The 20,938-nt window shown below is 38.8% G+C and overlaps 1 protein-coding gene across 1 annotated transcript in view; it reads left to right on the forward strand.

Annotated features, from left to right (window-relative positions):
- Nucleotides 1-20,938, forward strand: part of ATR (ATR serine/threonine kinase) — a 455,512-nt gene that overhangs the window by 165,024 nt on the left and 269,550 nt on the right. Inside the window, exons 23-26 of the mRNA XM_053711664.1 lie at nt 11,696-11,902; nt 14,661-14,774; nt 16,317-16,432; nt 16,674-16,794. Coding sequence (XP_053567639.1) covers nt 11,696-11,902; nt 14,661-14,774; nt 16,317-16,432; nt 16,674-16,794 — 558 coding nt within the window. The remainder of the gene's footprint in view (nt 1-11,695; nt 11,903-14,660; nt 14,775-16,316; nt 16,433-16,673; nt 16,795-20,938) is intronic.

Raw genomic sequence — 20,938 nt, forward strand, 5'->3', positions numbered from 1 at the left:
TAAGTTCAGTCATATAAAGTATATATAAAAATCATGTAGGAAATCCACTGAAATCTGAGTTTCGATCAGGAGCTCCTGCGATGCATGTCCTGCCCCAACAGTAGTCGGCTCTGCCCCCGGAATGCTTGCATTAATTTAATTTTTGAGTTTCTGATTTTGAAGAATGAGGGTCTTTATAAGTTGTTGCTTTTTTTTAGCTTTTAGCTTTGTATACTTATTATGTATATAGCCATAGTCAAGTTGTTTTCTCCAAATTATGTGTGGGGGGGGGGGGGAATCTTCTTTCACCTTCCTATTCAGCTCTGTGAGGATTTGATTTCTTTTTAATGACACAATGAGTCCACGGATCATCTCAACTACTAATGGGATATTCACCTCCTGGTCAGCAGGAGGCGACAAAGGGCACCACAGCAGAGCTGTTAAATAGCTCCTCCCTTCCCTCCCACTCCAGTCATTCTCTTTGCCTACGTTAGTGATAGGAAGTGGTAAAATGAGGTGTTAGAATAGATTCTTCAATCAAGAGTTTATTATTTTTAAAGTAATGCAAGATTGTGCTGCTTTGTTCTAGGGTGTAGCCGTAGTCCATATCAGTCTCTTCAGTAGAGCTTTGGTGGCTTTAGAGTAATGGAAACTTGTGGGACATAATTCTCACTGTGCCTCCCATATTTATACTGCCCTAATTGCCTGGAGTCTGAGGGAATGTGATTCAGTCTTGGTTTTTTCTGCAGGTCCATGTGAGGATGAGGACCTCCCAAACCTGTGAACTGCCTTGCTGTCAGGCAGTATGTTAAGTTAAGTGCTACTCTTCTTTCTGGGAGCAGGAGATAGCTGTCAGAACAAGATGGACACTTTAGTTATACCTTACTATATTTATAGAGGGGCTCAAACAGTTTGAGGCACTTTATTATTGTTATAATCTCTCCTCAGACAGGAGTGGACTTTAGACAGTTTTCAATTACTGGCACTGGGGCTAGTTTTAGCACTAGTAGCGCTACTTACTATTGTTATAATCTATCCTCAGACTGGAGTGGACTTTGGGCAATTTTCAATTACAGGCACTGGGGCTGGTTTTAGCGCTAGTAGCGCTACTTGAGGAGTTATGGTGGTTCAGAGGTTAACTTCTTCCCCGGGAAGAGAGCTTCTCTGAGAGCCTGCCCACGATGGGCGGATCTGTCATATTTTGCGCGCCACTTCATTGCGCTACTATATATAAGTATTTAATAATATATGTATAATATGATATTAAGTACATATATATATATATATATATATATATTTATCTATATATTAATGTATATATCTATATATCTTTATACATATATATATATATATATATATATATATTATAGATAATAAATATATTATATGGATAGATTATATATATATATATATATATATAATAAATATATATATTATATAGATAATAAATATATTATATGGATAGATTTTATATATATATATATATATATATATATATATATATATATATATATATATATATATATATATATAATAAATATATATATTATATAGATAATATATAATTGTGCGCAATCAATCCTTTGCAACATCGAGTCCTCAAACTGTAAAATGAGGGCGTGGAGCGTTGATGAGATTTCCTCCATGATGGAAGTTTGCAAAATAGTTTGCTAGCTCTCTCAGCTTTTCCCAACAGCTTTGGGTAAGGTTATATTGCAACCTAGGCTTTGAGGACCACAAGCTTCATCAAATAATATCTACAGCTAACAGCCTCGTGGCTTACTGGAGGACATAGGACAGGTAAGGAAGCTATCGCTCCAAAGTTCTTCAAAGATAACAGCATAGTAGACTTCTTATGTGGATTCTAAGTTCAGTCATATAAAGTATATATAAAAATCATGTAGGAAATCCACTGAAATCTGAGTTTCGATCAGGAGCTCCTGCGATGCATGTCCTGCCCCAACAGTAGTCGGCTCTGCCCCCGGAATGCTTGCATTAATTTAATTTTTGAGTTTCTGATTTTGAAGAATGAGGGTCTTTATAAGTTGTTGCTTTTTTTTAGCTTTTAGCTTTGTATACTTATTATGTATATAGCCATAGTCAAGTTGTTTTCTCCAAATTATGTGGGGGGGGGGGAATCTTCTTTCACCTTCCTATTCAGCTCTGTGAGGATTTGATTTCTTTTTAATGACACAATGAGTCCACGGATCATCTCAACTACTAATGGGATATTCACCTCCTGGTCAGCAGGAGGCGGCAAAGGGCACCACAGCAGAGCTGTTAAATAGCTCCTCCCTTCCCTCCCACTCCAGTCATTCTCTTTGCCTACGTTAGTGATAGGAAGTGGTAAAATGAGGTGTTAGAATAGATTCTTCAATCAAGAGTTTATTATTTTTAAAGTAATGCAAGATTGTGCTGCTTTGTTCTAGGGTGTAGCCGTAGTCCATATCAGTCTCTTCAGTAGAGCTTTGGTGGCTTTAGAGTAATGGAAACTTGTGGGACATAATTCTCACTGTGCCTCCCATATTTATACTGCCCTAATTGCCTGGAGTCTGAGGGAATGTGATTCAGTCTTGGTTTTTTCTGCAGGTCCATGTGAGGATGAGGACCTCCCAAACCTGTGAACTGCCTTGCTGTCAGGCAGTATGTTAAGTTAAGTGCTACTCTTCTTTCTGGGAGCAGGAGATAGCTGTCAGAACAAGATGGACACTTTAGTTATACCTTACTATATTTATAGAGGGGCTCAAACAGTTTGAGGCACTTTATTATTGTTATAATCTCTCCTCAGACAGGAGTGGACTTAAGACAGTTTTCAATTACTGGCACTGGGGCTAGTTTTAGCACTAGTAGCGCTACTTACTATTGTTATAATCTATCCTCAGACTGGAGTGGACTTTGGGCAATTTTCAATTACAGGCACTGGGGCTGGTTTTAGCGCTAGTAGCGCTACTTGAGGAGTTATGGTGGTTCAGAGGTTAACTTCTTCCCCGGGAAGAGAGCTTCTCTGAGAGCCTGCCCACGATGGGCGGATCTGTCATGTTTTGCGCGCCACTTCATTGCGCTACTATATATAAGTATTTAATAATATATGTATAATATGATATTAAGTACATATATATATATATATTTATCTATATATTAATGTATATTTCTCCAACATAGGTGTGTCCGGTCCACGGCGTCATCCTTACTTGTGGGATATTCTCTTCCCCAAAAGGAAATGGCAAAGAGCCCAGCAAAGCTGGTCACATGATCCCTCCTAGGCTCCGCCTTCCCCAGTCATTCTCTTTGCCGTTGTACAGGCAACATCTCCACGGAGATGGCTTAGAGTTTTTTGGTATGTATTCCCGCCGTTTCCTCTCATCCCCAGGCTGGTAGCCAGGATCAATCAGGAGAGGGCATCGGTGATCTTGATAGCTCCTGCGTGGCCACGCAGGACTTGGTATGCAGACCTGGTGAATATGTCATCGGCTCCACCATGGAAGCTACCTTTGAGACGAGACCTTCTTGTTCAAGGTCCGTTCGAACATCCGAATCTGGTCTCACTCCAACTGACTGCTTGGAGATTGAACGCTTGATCTTATCAAAGCGAGGGTTCTCAGATTCTGTCATTGATACTCTTGTTCAGGCCAGAAAGCCTGTAACTAGAAAAATCTACCACAAAATATGGAAAAAATATATCTGTTGGTGTGAATCTAAAGGATTCCCTTGGGACAAGGTAAAAATTCCTAAGATTCTATCCTTTCTTCAAGAAGGTTTGGAGAAAGGATTATCTGCAAGTTCTTTGAAGGGACAGATTTCTGCCTTGTCTGTGTTACTTCACAAAAAGCTGGCAGCTGTGCCAGATGTTCAAGCCTTTGTTCAGGCTCTGGTTAGAATCAAGCCTGTTTACAAACCTTTGACTCCTCCTTGGAGTCTCAATTTAGTTCTTTCAGTTCTTCAGGGGGTTCCGTTTGAACCCTTACATTCCGTTGATATTAAGTTATTATCTTGGAAAGTTTTGTTTTTGGTTGCAATTTCTTCTGCTAGAAGAGTTTCAGAATTATCTGCTCTGCAGTGTTCTCCTCCTTATCTGGTGTTCCATGCAGATAAGGTGGTTTTACGTACTCAACCTGGTTTTCTTCCGAAAGTTGTTTCTAACAAAAACATTAACCAGGAGATAGTCGTGCCTTCTTTGTGTCCGAATCCAGTTTCAAAGAAGGAACGTTTGTTGCACAATTTGGATGTAGTTCGTGCTCTAAAATTCTATTTAGATGCTACAAAGGATTTTAGACAAACATCTTCTTTGTTTGTTGTTTATTCTGGTAAAAGGAGAGGTCAAAAAGCAACTTCTACCTCTCTCTCTTTTTGGATTAAAAGCATCATCAGATTGGCTTACGAGACTGCCGGACGGCAGCCTCCTGAAAGAATCACAGCTCATTCCACTAGGGCTGTGGCTTCCACATGGGCCTTCAAGAACGAGGCTTCTGTTGATCAGATATGTAAGGCAGCGACTTGGTCTTCACTGCACACTTTTACTAAATTTTACAAATTTGATACTTTTGCTTCTTCTGAGGCTATTTTTGGGAGAAAGGTTTTGCAAGCCGTGGTGCCTTCCATCTAGGTGACCTGATTTGCTCCCTCCCTTCATCCGTGTCCTAAAGCTTTGGTATTGGTTCCCACAAGTAAGGATGACGCCGTGGACCGGACACACCTATGTTGGAGAAAACAGAATTTATGTTTACCTGATAAATTACTTTCTCCAACGGTGTGTCCGGTCCACGGCCCGCCCTGGTTTTTTAATCAGGTCTGATAATTTATTTTCTTTAACTACAGTCACCACGGTATCATATGATTTCTCCTATGCAAATATTCCTCCTTTACGTCGGTCGAATGACTGGGGAAGGCGGAGCCTAGGAGGGATCATGTGACCAGCTTTGCTGGGCTCTTTGCCATTTCCTGTTGGGGAAGAGAATATCCCACAAGTAAGGATGACGCCGTGGACCGGACACACCGTTGGAGAAAGTAATTTATCAGGTAAACATAAATTCTGTTATCTATATATCTTTATACATATATATATATATATATATATATATATTATATAGATAATAAATATATTATATGGATAGATTATATATATATATATATATATATATATATATATATATATATATATATATATATATAATAAATATATATATTATATAGATAATAAATATATTATATGGATAGATTTTATATATATATATATATATATATATATATATATATATATATATATATAATAAATATATATATTATATAGATAATAAATATATTATATGGATAGATTTTATATATATATATATATATATATATATATATATATATATATATATATATATATATATAATTAATTGTCTGGGCGATGGTGATATAATAACAATTATTTAAAAAGACTAAAAGTGACTGATACATACCTCATTGTTTTGTTAACTGGGTCTCAGTCCCTGGCTGCTTCAATGGATTACGTTGAATGAGTGGCACTGTTCAATCACAGTCACATACGGTCTATTCCCTTGGCTGGGCAGTGGGCAGCATGGATGCACTATTCTAAATTCTTGCTTGCTCTGACTGAGTCAGACAGCACAGCGGTCAACTCAGTACTCAGTCACTGTCTGCAGCATACAGACTGAGAGCGGAGTCTTCTTGCTATGTGATATCACGTCAACCGCGTGATCACGCAACGACGTCCGACACAGCCTCAGAAGACAGTTACACAGGCAGTCGCAGGACTCGCAGATGGGTGGCAACTGGCAAGCAGCACAGAGGGGAGAGGTCCGACCGCAACTCTGGCTCTGCACACTGTCAGGATCAGATAGATGATGATCCGATCAGCTGAGCAGAGCCTGAGTTGACACGGGCGGAAGGCGGCTGCTGTTAGGGGGCTGGGCTTGGGTAAAGCAGCATCATAGTAAAACAATTTTAAAGAAAACTACCTAAGGCTACGTCCGTTTTTTTAAAAATAAAATTACCGGGCAGTAGCCTGAAATACCGGACAGTCCGGTCTAATAACGGACACCTGGCAACCCTAGGTACTGCTGAGGTGTGGAGTTGGCTGCAAATGTAGAAATAGCCAGAGGGTTTTATTTGGTTGCTTTACTTACCGCAGAAAAATAGTTGCGGTTTAAATTTAAAGAGACAGTAACGTTTTTGGGACTTAAATTTTTTTTGCAGGTTTTTATTTAAATAGTTTTCTAAGTGTTAATAGTATGGATCAAGGGACTTTACAAGGCGTTCCTTGCTCTTTATGTTTTAGTGCTATTGTGGAACCACCAGTACCTTTCTGTCCCTCATGTGTTGAGAGGACTTTGTTATACGGATAAAAAAAATTCTGAGCCAACTTCTTCTAAGGTGGATGTTGTCCAGGAATCTAATGATGCCGCATCTTTCTCCTCAAGCGCTCCAAGCTTTGCGCCCTCACAAACAGTGCCCTGCGCCTCCTCTTTAGCTCCCGCTGGAGTTACTTTAAAGAACATCGCATCTCTCATGTCCTCCACAATTTCTGATGCGCTGTTTGCTTTCCCTATGTTACAGGGGACACGTAAAAGGAAGATGGGGCATCCAGTAAGCGAGGTTTCTGATGCATTTGTTGCGGTTTCGGAGACCTCTCAGAATCCTGAAGAGGAGGATGCCGTAGTAGCGTCTGATGGCGAGATTTCGGATTCTGAAACTGTACTTCCTCTCGCGGATACTGAAGTTGTGTCCTTTAGGTTTAAACTAGAGCACCTCCGTCTATTACTTAAGGAGGTTTTAGCTACCTTAGATGACAGCGACTCCACGGTTGTGGTTGTCCCTAAAAAATCCAGTAAACTGAACAGATATTTCAAGGTTCCTTCCTCGACTGATGTGTTTCCGGTCCCTGACCGAGCTTCTGAGATCATTGCTAAGGAGTGGGAGAGACCGGGTATCCCTTTTTCTCCATCTCCTATTTTTAAGAAGATGTTTCCCATAGCCGATTCTATCAAGCAGGCTTGGCAAACTGTGCCCAAGGTGGAAGGGGCTATTTCCACGCTTGCTAAGAGAACAACTATTCCCATAGAGGATAGTTGTGCCTTCAAAGATCCTATGGATAAGAAGTTAGAGGGGCTTCTCAAAAAGATGTATGTACACCAGGGCCTGCAATGGCAGCCTGCTGTGTGCATTGCTACCATCACTAGTGCGGCAGCTTATTGGTTTGACGCTCTGTCTGATGCTATCAGATCAGAGAACTCTTTGGATGAGATCCAGGATAGGATAAAGGCTCTTAAGTTAGCTAATTCCTTTATTACGGGTGCTTCCCTTCAGGTTATCAAACTGGGAGCTAAGATTTCGAGTTTTTCAATTCTGGCCCGCAGAGCTTTATGGTTGAAGCCTTTGTCTGCGGACGTTTCCTCTAAGTCCAAGCTTCTCGCTATTCCTTATAAGGGAAAGACCCTATTTGGAACTGGACTATCGGAAATTATCTATAATATCACTGGAGGGAAGGGTCATCTTCTTCCTCAAGATAAGAGAAATAAGATGAAAGGACAACAGAGTAATTTACGCTCCTTTCGTAATTTTAAGGGAAACTCTTCCTCTTCTGTCTCCAAACAACAACAATCCAAGCCCGCATGGAGACCCAGCCATTCTTGGAATAAGGGAAAGCAGTCCAAGAAGCCTGCCATTGAGGCAAAGACAGCATGAAGGTTATGCCCCCGATCCAGGACCGGATCTTGTAGGGGGCAGACTTTCCTTCTTTTCTGAAGCTTGGATTCGAGATGTTCAGGTCCCCTGGGCTTTGGAAATTGTGTCCCAGGGATACATGTTGGAATTCAAAAGTTTTCCCCCCAGAGGAAGGTTCCTGATTTCAAGATTATCTGCAAACCAGACAAAGAGAGAGGCGTTCTTACATTGTGTAAGAGACCTCTCAGACCTGCGAGTGATTGTTCCCGTTCCATTACTGGAACAGGTTGAGGGATTTTACACAAACCTTTTCGTAGTTCCAACGAAGGAGGGAACTTTCAGACCCATTTTAGACCTCAGGAGTCTAAACAAATTCCTCGGGGTACCGTCCTTCAATTTGGAAACTATCCGTTCCATTCTTCCGTTGATCCAAAAGGGTCAATTTATGACAATAGTGTACTTAAAGGACGCGTATTTGCATATTTCCATTCACAAGAAACATCACAAGTTCCTAAGGTTTGCCTTTCTGGACAAATACTTTCAGTTTGTGGCTCTTCCTTTTGGTCTTGCCTCTGCTCCCAGAATTTTCACAAAGGTTCTGGGATCTCTGTTAGCGGTACTTCGCTCACGGGGCATTGCAGTGGCGCCCTACCTGGACGACATTCTAGTCCAGGTGCCATCCTTCCATCAAGCGTATTCCCACACGGCCATGGTGCGATCCTGCCTTCGTTCTCACGGCTGGAAGGTAAATTTACAAAAGAGTTCTCTTATCCCAAGTACAAGGGTAATCTTCTTGGGAACCGTAATAGATTCTCTATCGATGAAGGTTTTTCTGACAGGATCTGAAAGATAAAATTCTAGGATTCCTAGAATTTTATCTTTTTCTCCAAGCGGGTTTGGAGACAGGCTTATCGACAAGTTCTCTGAAGGGTCAAATCTCTGCCTTGTCTATTTTGTTACACAAACGTCGGGCAGCTGTTCCAGATGCTCAATCTTTTTGTCAGGCCTTGGTTAGGATCAGGCCTGTGTTCAAACAGTTACTCCTCCTTGGAGTTTGAATTTAGTTCTTAATGTTCTGCAACGGCCTCCGTTTGATCCTATGCATTCCTTAGATGTTAAGTTGCTATCTTGGAAAGTTTTATTTCTTGTTACTATTCTTCTGCTCGTAGAGTTTCGGAACTCTAGGCATTGCAGTGTGAATCTCCTTATCTTATTTTCCATTTGGATAAGGTGGTTTTGCGTACTAAGTTAGGGTTTCTTCCTAAGGTTGTTTCTGATAGGAACATTAATCAAGATGTTCCTTCCTTATGTCCCAATCCTTCTTCCCAGAAGGAACATCTCCTGCACTATTTGGACATTGTTCGTGCTTTAAAGTTTTATCTGCAGGCAACTAAAGATTTTCGTCAGTCTTCTGCTTTGTGGTTTTCTCAGGAAAACGTAAAGGTCAGAAAGCTATGGCTACTTCTCTTTCTTTTTGGCTGTAGAGTATCATCCGTTTTGCATATTGGACTGCTGGACGACAGCCTCCTGAGAAAGTTGCGACTCATTCCACGAGGGCTGTTGTTTTCTCATGGGCATTTAAAAATTAAGCTTCTGTGGAACAGATTTGCAAGGCTGCAACTTGGTCCTCTCTTCACACTTTTTCAAAATTCTACAAGTTTGATACTTTTGCCTCGGATGAGTCAGCTTTTGGGAGAAGGTTCGTCAAGCAGTGGTGCCTTCCGTTTGTTCCCTGTCTTGCCCCTCCCGTATCATCTGTGTACTCTAGCTTTGGTATTGGATCCCATTAGTAACTGAGATAATCCGTGGACTCATTGTGTCATTAAAAAGAAAACAAAATGTATGCTTACCTGATAAATGTATTTCTTTTTTGGCACGATGAGTCCACGGCCCGCCCTGTTCTTGTAAGACAGGTTTTTGGGTTATGTAAACTTCAGACACCTCTGCACCTTGGCTTTTCCTTTCTTTCCTTAACTTTGGTCAAATGACTGGAGTGGGAGGGAAGGGAGGAGCTATTGAACAGCTTTGCTGTAGTGCACTTTGCCGCCTCCTGCTGACCAGGAGGTGAATATCCCATTAGTAATTGAGATGATCCGTGGACTCATCGTGTCAAAAAAGAAATACATTTATCAGGTAAGCATAAATTTAGGTTTTTTTCTAGAAAGGAATTTTAAGGGTCTATCCACGGTTTCTTGGAAAGCTCAGGTTACTTAAAGGAATAGAAATGTTTGCTAAATTGCATGAAAATAAAATAAACGATTTGTTACATTAATATTTACAGTTTTAAATCCACTTACTTATATTTAAAACAAAGCTTCTAAATATATACATTTTGTACATTTCTTTTTCCAATAAACTGCTCAAATGACCGCCCATAAAAGAAGGCTGAACTAGTGGATAAAGCATAATTTACCATAGTTCAATCGCACTGCAGCATTGCGCTTGTACTTTGAATATTCATAATGTACTGTCTCACTAAAGATCGCATGCGCAGTACACTGTAAGGGCAAGAGCATGCGCACTTGATCCTAAATGACCCGGACGCCATCTTTACTGTTCTTTCATATGACATAACCTGTTTATCGCAGCATTAATTTACTAATAGAATTCAGTTATTTACATTTTCTAAGGGATCTAAAAAGTAAACAAAAGCGATATTGTAAGCAATCGCTAAGTGAATCTTACATACTTACTATTGCTTTAGCCTAAGAACAGCTAAAGTTAGTAATCCTTTAATAGGTACCAATTGCAAATATCTTTTATATAAAATGAGGTTTTAAAACAAGTTAAAATCATTTTTGAGTTTACTATCCCTTTAACTTTTAGTTCTCTCTATTACTCAGATAATGCTTTCCATTCTAATGTCCAAATTCTCTGTCTAAGGTAGGAAAGGAATAGTCTTGTATACAAACTCTTTCTTTTTTAGATTTAAACGTGTCTCTCCAGATGTCTACAGCTAGATGTATGTCAGAGCATTATGTTGTCTTTTTATTAGCATAAAGTATTTATGTCTTCAACTTCTAATGCTTCTTTAGCTAGATGGACTTACTCTGTTCATGTTGGCTTATTGGTTGAACAGGGGAAATTCCTACTTTTAAGACAAAGATGCTTTTTGCTTGTTCTATGGCTTCCTTCTGTACTCGGAATAATTAAACCTCAGATGAACAGGTTTGCAAAGCATCTGCCTAGCTTTCCTTGCATATTATATAGGCAATGTGTGTGTTGGTATTTACTCAGACAGCTTTTGGTCTTGTTTACTGTTCTTAAAGAGACAAGAAACACTTTGTAATATAAAATGTTTAAATCAAAAACTTTGTAATATATTTTTATTATTTATTTTGCCCCTCTCCCTATTCTTATAGTTTAACTCTAACAATTGTGAGCGTTACAGTTCTTAGAAATGGAAGTGGCACCTGTAACCATAAAAATGAGAAAACTAGATTTCTACTCTTTGCACTGTAAGTGGTAACATATGATGGTTCAACAGTTGGAGTTGGGCTTTGTACACGTTACAGAGAGCTTCTTGTTTTAGTATAATGTAAATTTAAGACGTCAGGAAGAGGAGGGGGTATATTTATAGAAAGGTGAGGCACACCTGAATACTTTTGGTGAGGTTTCTACTTATTCCGAGAATGAATGGGACAGTATAGCTAGTACATACTGAAAATGAAGTCACTGGTTTGAGTGTGAAGAAAGTAATTTATTAGTAAACGTAATTCTTGTTATTTACCTAGTTCTTTAGCATTTGTTCATAAAATAAAAAAAAAGTTATGTTTCTTGCCTACCTTCTAACTCATCAAGTTTTGACATTGCTGTTTCACGAAAAGAGCCAACTGCTAACGGTATTTCTTTAGACACCCTAGCTGAGCATTAGAGTATTATTGGACAGGATAAAACCCAATCTGTTTATAATCAGATATTATTTCACCTGTATTGCAATTACATATAACTGCAAATCCATGATTTATTTTCCTACTATAATTTGTTTTCATATATATTCTGAGATAAATACCTTCAACATGTAATAAACTTTGTTTGACACTTTCAATAGGCAAAATTGTTACAGTATTCAACCGACAGTGAAACCGTTGAACCAGTAATCTCACAGCTAGTGACCGTTCTGTTGATTGGATGTCAAGATGCCAACCCACAGGCTCGCTTACTTTGTGGGGAATGCCTTGGACAACTAGGAGCTATAGATCCAGGTCGACTGGATTTTTCAGCTAGTGATACCCAAGGGAAGGGATTTACTTTTGTTGTAAGTTATCTATTCAAATTGTATAGTCAAAACAAAATATTATATTATAATTAGTTACTGTAAAAGTGATGTGCTTTGATTCAGTGGGAGAGTGTAGAGAAACTGTGCAGAAACATGTCGCTCTTTCTTTCAGCATGGACTGAAAAAAAATATTCTAAGTGTTTAAAAAACAGTGAGAACAAACAGTCCACTTTCAAAATAATTAATCTGTGCTCACAAGGTGGGTGCAAAATATATACAAAAAGTGTAGCAAATTATAGCAACACAAGGGTACATTTTATTCCAGCTAAAAAGCTTATCGGCACTTTTTCTAAAAATGTTACTATTAAAAGTTTGGTAAGATATTTTTAATATTTTAATGGATTCAAAGTAGGTAAATGGGTACCATGATGTTAAAAAAAAATGATCATGTGTTCTCAGCTCATTTTTCTAAACGGATAATGATGTAAAGTGATACATACTTAAAGTGAAAGTCAATCCTAGCGTTTTACAAACGCTAGGATTGACTATTGAAACAAATAAAGGGGACTTTCATTCATGAAGTATAAGATACTTCATGTAGAAAGCTCCTTTATTTGTTTCAACCGATTGCCATTCTTAGCTGCTAACGAAGCCCACGGCAAGAAATTTTTTTTCTAACAGGTGACATTTTCACCTCTTAGCAAATAGCCGTGCGGTAAATCCGGCTCCCAAGGGCGCCAAGCCGGATTTCCCGCACGGCTATTGGCTAAGAAGTGAAAACGTCACCTCTCAAGCAAAACGGCAATCTGCCTTGGGCTTCCTTAGCCGCTCAGAACGGCGATCGGTTTCATGAATGAGTCCCCTTTATGAGTCCCCTTTATTTGTTTCAATAGTCAATCCTAGCATTTCAAAAACTCTAGGGGTGACTTTCACTTTAAAGGGTCACACAAACTGAAATCTCACATAAAATATTTAATTAAGAAACTTTTTAAAAATGTGCATTAATTATTTATTTTGTTTATTATTTCTGTCATTAACCACTGTAATTGTGCTTTTATCCCTCCCCTCAAAAATAATAGTAGAGCTGCAGTGCACATTGTTATCCTGAGATTCTCACATTAAAGCACTGCTGACTGGCTGTAACAAAGGAGACCATGAACATTAATTCCCTAGGGTGCTTAAAGGGTGTATCTCTGGATTGCTTTGTAATATTAAATCCCTGTGAAATTTTCTAAAAGAATTGCAGTTTATATGTGGGTATGTGTATATGTCCCGGACGAGTAAAGAGTTTGGCTTTTTTATCTTTAACATTGAGTGGACTTACTTGAGATACACACACTAACTGTAATTTCTCTTTAATGATTTAAACAAAGAGCATTGCACAAAAGATAATAAAGGGCATTGCATAATTAATGAAGAGTTAATTATGTTGACCGATGCAAAGTTAATGGTGCATAATTAACAATACTGTACATTATTTTTAAAGCATTGAAATGAAGACTTTAAATGCTAAACACCATTATAAACCTAATAATATAGATTGTATCATCATCAAACTAAGTTTAATGAACAAAAACATTTGCTAAACATCACCTAATAAAATAATTACACAACAGACTGCATCATCATCAAACGAAGTTTTAAGGGACACTGTACCCAAAAATTTTCTTTAGTGATTCAGATTGAGCATGACATTTTAAGCAACTTTCTAATTTACTCCTATTATCAAATATTCTTCATTCTCTTGGTATCTTTGAAATGCAAGAATGTAAGTTTAGATGCCGGCCCATTTTTGGTGAACAACCTGGGTTGTCCTTGCTGATTGGTGGATAAATTCATCCACCTATAAAAAAGTGCTATCCAGAGTACTGAAACCAAAAAAAAGCTTAGATGCCTTCTTTTTCAAATAATGATGGCAAGAGAACGCAGAGAAAATGATAATAGGAGTAAATTAGAAAGTTGCTTAAAATTGCATGCTCTTTCTGAATTACAAAAGAAAAAAATTGGGTTCAGTGTCCCTTTAATGAACAAAAACGTTTTTTTACTTGCATTTTTCTGCAATCAGTTCTCTGCATTGTTAGCATGTTAGATAATATTGGGTCTACACCTATTCTATGCATTTCAATCTGCAGTGATTAATAAGCAGTTAGGCACCCTCACCTCAAGCAGCTGGACAGGAAGATAATAGGGAAGTGGCTGCTCGATAGCTAATGTCTGCTCTGTGTACACAGATCAATTTCAGACCTGTTAAGTTGCATAACTTTGCTGCAAAACAAGCGTACAGCTCCACCTACTGGCTATTTTAATTACTGCACATGACTGAAAAAAAGGTTGTTATTCTGAACCGGCGCAAATTGAACCGGCGTAAACCGAGGGCCACCTGTATATGGTAAATGTAATCCCCATGTTTCATTATATTTTACTTTAATCAGAAATAACATCAGATGGGCTTTCAAGGTATCAGTTTTCTGTTATACTAATTATGCACAGGTAATAATTGCTTTGCAAATTTGTAACATATTTATTATAATGCCATTCAGTTACATTTTTACTGTGTGATCACAAGGTCATCCATTACAGCCTATTTGTCATGTAATTACAATTTTAAATCATACTTGGAAAAAAACAGTATAGCAGTGCAACATTTAAAATATGTTTGCAAACATTTTTAGTAGTTTGAGGTTTAGGCATGTTTTGCAGCACCGTTAAATATGTCCTCTTGTTTAGAATTCACGTGTTTACATCTTGCAATGTATGAAGAACATTGTATAATCAACATATTCTTTTCTTTGCTTAGACTGGCGTTGAGGACCCACATTTTGCATATGAGTTACTTATGGAGCTGACAAAAGCTTTTCTTGCGTATGCTGACAATGTCCGTGCTCAGGATTCTGCTGCGTATGCTATACAGGTAAAAGATAGACATAACATCAACATTATTTCACTGGAGCAGTAAACCACCCCATGAACATATATAAAGTTGTACCTTAACTTTAGTGTCTTACACCTTCTGACGTAGCAATAGGCATTAGTAGGGTTATGATGAATTTGTGGACTCTCACTGCCAAGAAAAATAATAATTTATCAAGTAAGCATAAATTATGTTTGTTTTTTTACTAAACCTGTTTGTTTTTTTACTAAACCTGTTTGTTTTTTTACTAAACCTGTAATTAAAAAACTTAGACAATAGGAGGTGCACTATACAAGGGAAGAAATAGGTGATGTGACAAAGAACTCCACAATTATACAAATCTCATACTTTCCTTAATAGTCCATGTGTGTAGATATTCACGGGCACCAGCAGCTCTTCCAATAATGAATCAACCTCCACTGTAAAAATACAAAAAAGACAGAAGGCACTTTCTAGTGCAGCAATGTCATCAATCCAACTTGATATTATAAACAATGCCGTTGTACTCACAAGTAAGGCGGCCTTCCAATCTGCCTATTGATGCAAACTTGGAAATCTCAGTGTCCCATCTCATTGACCTCAATGAACCACCTAATGCTCCCCAGGACTATAGGTTAATGTTCATCAGTCGTGCAGCAGTTGAAATTTAAAAACATTTATTTAAAATAAATCAACATAATAAAAACAGAGGGAGTATATTGTGACCCTCAAATGACATAGCAGAACCGCAACACATTTCTCCATCAGGTGTGTGTGTGTATGTGTGTATATATATATATATATATATATATATATATATATATATATATATATAGTAGAGATAGGTGCACTCTCACTAACAGCTTAAACACATGCCAGGGTGCTTAGAAGGATTCACAGAGTTATATAAACAAAGCACTCAGTAGTCTTATAAAGTGTTATCTAATTTTAATCCATAGTGATGTTTCAGGGTGTTCAACCCTTCATCAGACCAATGGGTTATATACACTTATACGGTTGAGAAACCCATTGCGGTTCTGCTATGTCATTTGAGGGTCACAATATACTTCCTCTTTTTTTATTATGTTGATTGATTTTAAAGAAAAGCTTTTAACTTTCAACTGCTGCACAACTGATTACGTTTGGAGGAGCAGTGAATGGTTCACCCTGACCCGGAGATCAGTGAGTTGGGACAATGAGATTTCACAGTTTGCATTGGAGGGCCGCCTTACTTGTGAGTACATTGTTTTTTTTTTTATAATATCAAGTTGATTTGATGACTTTGCAGCATTGGAAGCGCCTTCAGTCTGTTTTTGTATTTTCTAATGCTTATATTTGATGTATTAGTTAGATCAGTTAGAATATGATGAACTGTGATAACAATAATAGTATTTGTTTATATTTCGGCATATAGCTTTTCTTGCAGTGATATACCATGTTAATATAGGTTTGTAGGTGAAGTTTGAAAAACACTCACTCATTCATACATTTATTGAATTGTGAATATTTGCCAGAATTGATTTTCTTTACGTTAGATTTACATCACAAAATATGTCATCTCAGGAGCTGCTTTCTATCTACGAGTGCCGAGAAGGGAGAAACGATTGCCCTGGCCGAAGGCTTTGGAGAAGATTTCCTGAACATGTTCAAGAAATATTAGAGCCTCACCTCAATACAAGGTTATTGGAAATTTATGTGCTAGTACGATTTTATACAACTGACCTCTAGCTCGGTGCTACAATTGGAGAAGTCAAGCCGAATGATACTTTCTCTCTTTCTTGTATTGTTTTACGTGTTTGTGTGTTTATTTTCTGTTAGGATTTGGAGAATAGACATAAATTTAGTTTTTATACACAGGCTAACATATTTATTAACTGCTAAATATTTTGTAAACCATTTATAAAATGTTTTGCTTACTAGATACAAGAGTTCTCAGAAAGCTGTTAATTGGTCTAAAATGAAGAAACCAATTTACCTAAGTAAATTAGGTAGCAATTTTGCAGACTGGTCAGCAACATGGGCAGGCTATTTGATCACAAAGGTAAGTTTATTCACACCATGTAATTTAATGTTTTTTATCAAGTTTTGCTGGTGTTTTGCGAAGCTTTCTTGATATATATGCATTTATTTGTAGACCGTGGTTCTTTTTTGTACATAAATCCAGCAAAATAAAAAAAAACATAGTTCTAAAGAAGTGCAATTATTTTGTAGCAGTATATTCTTATAAAACAAAGTAAATGTCAGAATGATCTCAACACTTTGCCAACAATTCATCTGGCTTGAGCAGTTTTTCATTTCAGAAATAATCTACATGGGGGGGGTTCCACTTATTTTGGTGTCATATTTCTTTTTTTAAGTTCCTCAGTTTTATTTTAAATCTTCCGGCGCCAGCAAAGGTAAGCCCAGTCCTTTGTATGACTGCAAATACATAACCTGTACAACTCTGCATTCAATTATTAAATTTATTGTTAACAATGTATTTTTATACTGATATGTTTATAGGTGACTTCTATGCCCCTTTTACATTTATATTTTGTTTTTAAAAATTTGCATTACCTAGCTTGAGTGTACTGGAATATTTTCTCCAAGATACATTACAAAATATATTTTCTTTCCAATGACATAGAGAGTCCACAAATCCATTCCAATTACTAGTGAGAATTCAACTCCTGACCAGCAGGAGGAGGCAAAGAACACCCAGCAGAGCTGTTAAGTGTCACTCCCATTACCCATAATCCACAATCATTCTTTGCCTTTTACATCAGGAGGATGTGCGAACATGGTGTCTGAAGATATAATCCTTTAATGTTTACTTTTCCATGCATGCAAGGATTCTCTTTAGGAAGAGTAATGGTGGCTTTTAGCAGTTGGAAGACAGCGAGGTAGTCCTTACTTACCTTCCAACATTTATGCTACCCCTATATATAGAAAACCAGGGTTGGTTACTCCGTTTTTCTTTTCTACAGGTTCCTGTCAGGTCGGCTGAATCTGTCAGACCTGGAGTTGGTGAGAAGAATGAAGACTTCTGTGAGTTCCTGTATCCCTGCCCCCATGGCTTGTGGTCTAATGTGACATGAGAGGGGCTTTTATTATATTTGCTGGGTACCCTCCAGTTAGGGTGGGCAATAAAGGAGGGTGATATATTAGCCAGAATTTATTAAGTTTTTATCATGCTGGGCTTAGATCTCCCTCCTTGGGGCAGCGGTTTCCATCTCTCCTTGAAGAAATCAGAGACAACAGCACACTGTTTTTCTAGGAGGCTGTCAGTTCATAATCCCTCTCCGGTAAGGGATTTTTCTGCAGCCCTTTCCTTTCCTTATTTGAGGGTAACGGAGTTTGTTATCCCTGGAAGGGGAATTTAGAATCCGTTAAACGGTACTCCTTGTGTGGGTTTTTTCCCTTATTATAGAGCTTTCTTCTACAAGATACGAAGAGTCCACGGATTCATCCTTACTTGTGGGATATTATCCTCCTGCTAACAGGAAATGGCAAAGAGCTGTCTATATAGCTCCTCCCTTGACTCCACCCCCCAGTCATTCTCTTTGCCTATGCTAGTATTAGTAAGGGTAAAGTGATAGTGGTGATAAAATGATAGTTTTAATTTCTTCAATCAAGAAGTTTTTTTATTTTAAATGGTACTATTTTACTATACTACTATATTTTAAATGAGTACTATTTTTCTCAGGGAGGATATGGAAGATTTCCCCCTGAAATTGATGATCTTAGCAGCAGTTACTAAGATCAATTATGGTTCCCACAGATCTGAAGGTAATATGAGAAAACTCTTCAGTGTGGAGGACGGTCTCATGCAGCAAGCAGCATTTGAGGTATGTTTCAGCCCTTTTCTTCTGAGGAAACTTAGTATATCAGAATTGGCTGATTTGGTTCCTTATAGTGGGAACAGGGTAAGCAGTAGTCATGTAAATGAAAAGGGTGTTACTGTCCTACTGGGTGTTTTACTGACATTATTGCAGCAATTAGATACGCAGCATATAATATTGACACTGGGGTATTTTACAAAATGATGGCATAAAATAAGTTTATTGAAAAAGAGGACTTTATGTTGTGCTTATATGTTTGGGGACCACATGGCTGTTTGTAACCGCTTCTCATGCGGTAGATTAACCAAATAGTGCGACGTCCATTATTGGCGGGGCCTATTTTTGCGCCTCAGACGCGCAGTTTACTCTGAAGGAGACAGCAGACATTAGCTCCGGTTGGGCCCTATCTGTGTGTTATACTATCCGGATTGGTGTTGAGTCGTTTGGCAGTTATCTGGGGGCAGGTAGGCTCCACAGCAGAGCTGTGGCGAGGTGCAGGGGTCGTTATTTCGCAAATTGAGTTTTGTTTTGCTTTATGTTCCTGTAGAGGGTAAATTTCTGCTCTTGCATTTGGGATGCAATAATTTTTGGCATCTCTGTATGTCCATACCTAGTTTTTGAACGTTTATAGACGTTATTAAGTGCCTACTGCCTGCATTGTTCCAGTAACTACGGCGGCGGCTTTCTGGTTTGATGCCCTTGAGGAGTCTCTGAAGGTAGAGACGCCCTTAGAGGACATTTTGGACAGAATTAGAGCTCTCAAGCTAGCTAATTCCTTAATCACAGATGCCGCTTTTCAGATTACTAAATTAGCGGCGAAAAATGCAGGCTTTGCCATTTTGGCGTGCAGAGCGCTATGGTTTAAATCGTGGTCTGCTGATGTATCATCAAAATCTAAACTTTTAGCTATTCCGTTCAAGGGTAAGACCCTATTTGGCCCTGAATTGAAGGAAATCATTTCCGACATTACTGGAGGTAAAGGTCACGCCCTACCTCAAGACAAACCTCTTAAGATGAGCGGTAAACAAAATAATTTTCGTTCCTTTCGAAATTTCAAAGGAGTACCCTCTGCTTCCCCTTCCTCCACTAAACAGGAAGGGAATTTTGCTCAATCCAAGTCTGTCTGGAGACCTAACCAGGCCTGGAATAAGGGTAAACAAGCCAAGAAGCCCACTGCTGCTACCAAGACAGCATGAAGGGGCAGCCCCCGATCCGGGACCGGATCTAGTAGGGGGCAGACTTTCTCTCTTTGCTCAGGCTTGGGCAAGGGATGTTCAGGATCCCTGGGCATTGGAAATTGTGACCCAGGGGTATCAGTTGGAATTCAAGGAATTTCTCCCAAGGGGGAGATTTCATCTTTCACGTTTGTCTGTAGACCAGACAAAAAGGGAGGCGTTCTTACACTGTGTAAAATACCTCTATACCATGGGAGTAATTTGTCCAGTTCTAAAGCTGGAACAGGGGCAGGGGTTTTATTCAAACCTTTTCGTGGTTCCCAAAAAAGAGGGAACTTTCAGACCCATTTTAGATCTAAAATGTCTAAACAAATTTCTCAGAGTCCCATCGTTCAAGATGGAGACTATACGAACAATCTTACCAATGATCCAGGAGGGTCAATACATGACCACCATGGACCTAAAGGATGCGTATCTTCACATTCCTATCCACAAGGATCATCATCAGTTTCTAAGGTTTGCCTTTTTGGACAAGCATTATCAGTTCGTGGCCCTTCCCTTTGGGTTGGCCACAGCTCCCAGAATCTTCACAAAGGTGCTAGGGTCCCTTCTAGTGGTTCTCAGGCCGCGGGGCATAGCAGTGGCGCCCTATCTGGACGATATCTTGATTCAGGCGTCAACTTATCATGTGACCAAATCTCACACGGACATTGTGTTGTCTTTCCTAAGAACTCACGGTTGGAAAGTGAATGTAGAAAAAATGAGGCATTCCGGAATTGGATCTAATGGCATCTCGACAGAATGCCAAGCTTCCACTTTACGGGTCTAGGTCAAGGGATCCCCAGGCTGTACTGATAGATGCTCTAGCAGTACCTTGGTCGTTCAACCTGGCTTATGTGTTTCCACCATTTCCTCTCCTGCCTCGTGTGATTGCAAGAATCAAACAGGAGAGAGTTTCAGTAATTCTAATAGCGCCTGCGTTGCCACACAGGACTTGGTATGCGGATCTAGTGGACATGTTGTCTCTACCTCCGTGGAAACTACCATTGAGGCAGGACCTTCTCATTCAAGGTCCGTTCCAACATCCAAATCTAAATTCTCTGCAGCTGACTGCCTGGAGATTGAACGCTTGATTTTATCTAAGCGGGGATTCTCTGAGTCGGACATTAATACTTTGATTCCTAGGATT

The sequence above is a fragment of the Bombina bombina genome, chromosome 4 (assembly GCF_027579735.1).
Source record: "Bombina bombina isolate aBomBom1 chromosome 4, aBomBom1.pri, whole genome shotgun sequence".
In the NCBI taxonomy this organism is placed as follows: Eukaryota; Metazoa; Chordata; class Amphibia; order Anura; family Bombinatoridae; genus Bombina; species Bombina bombina.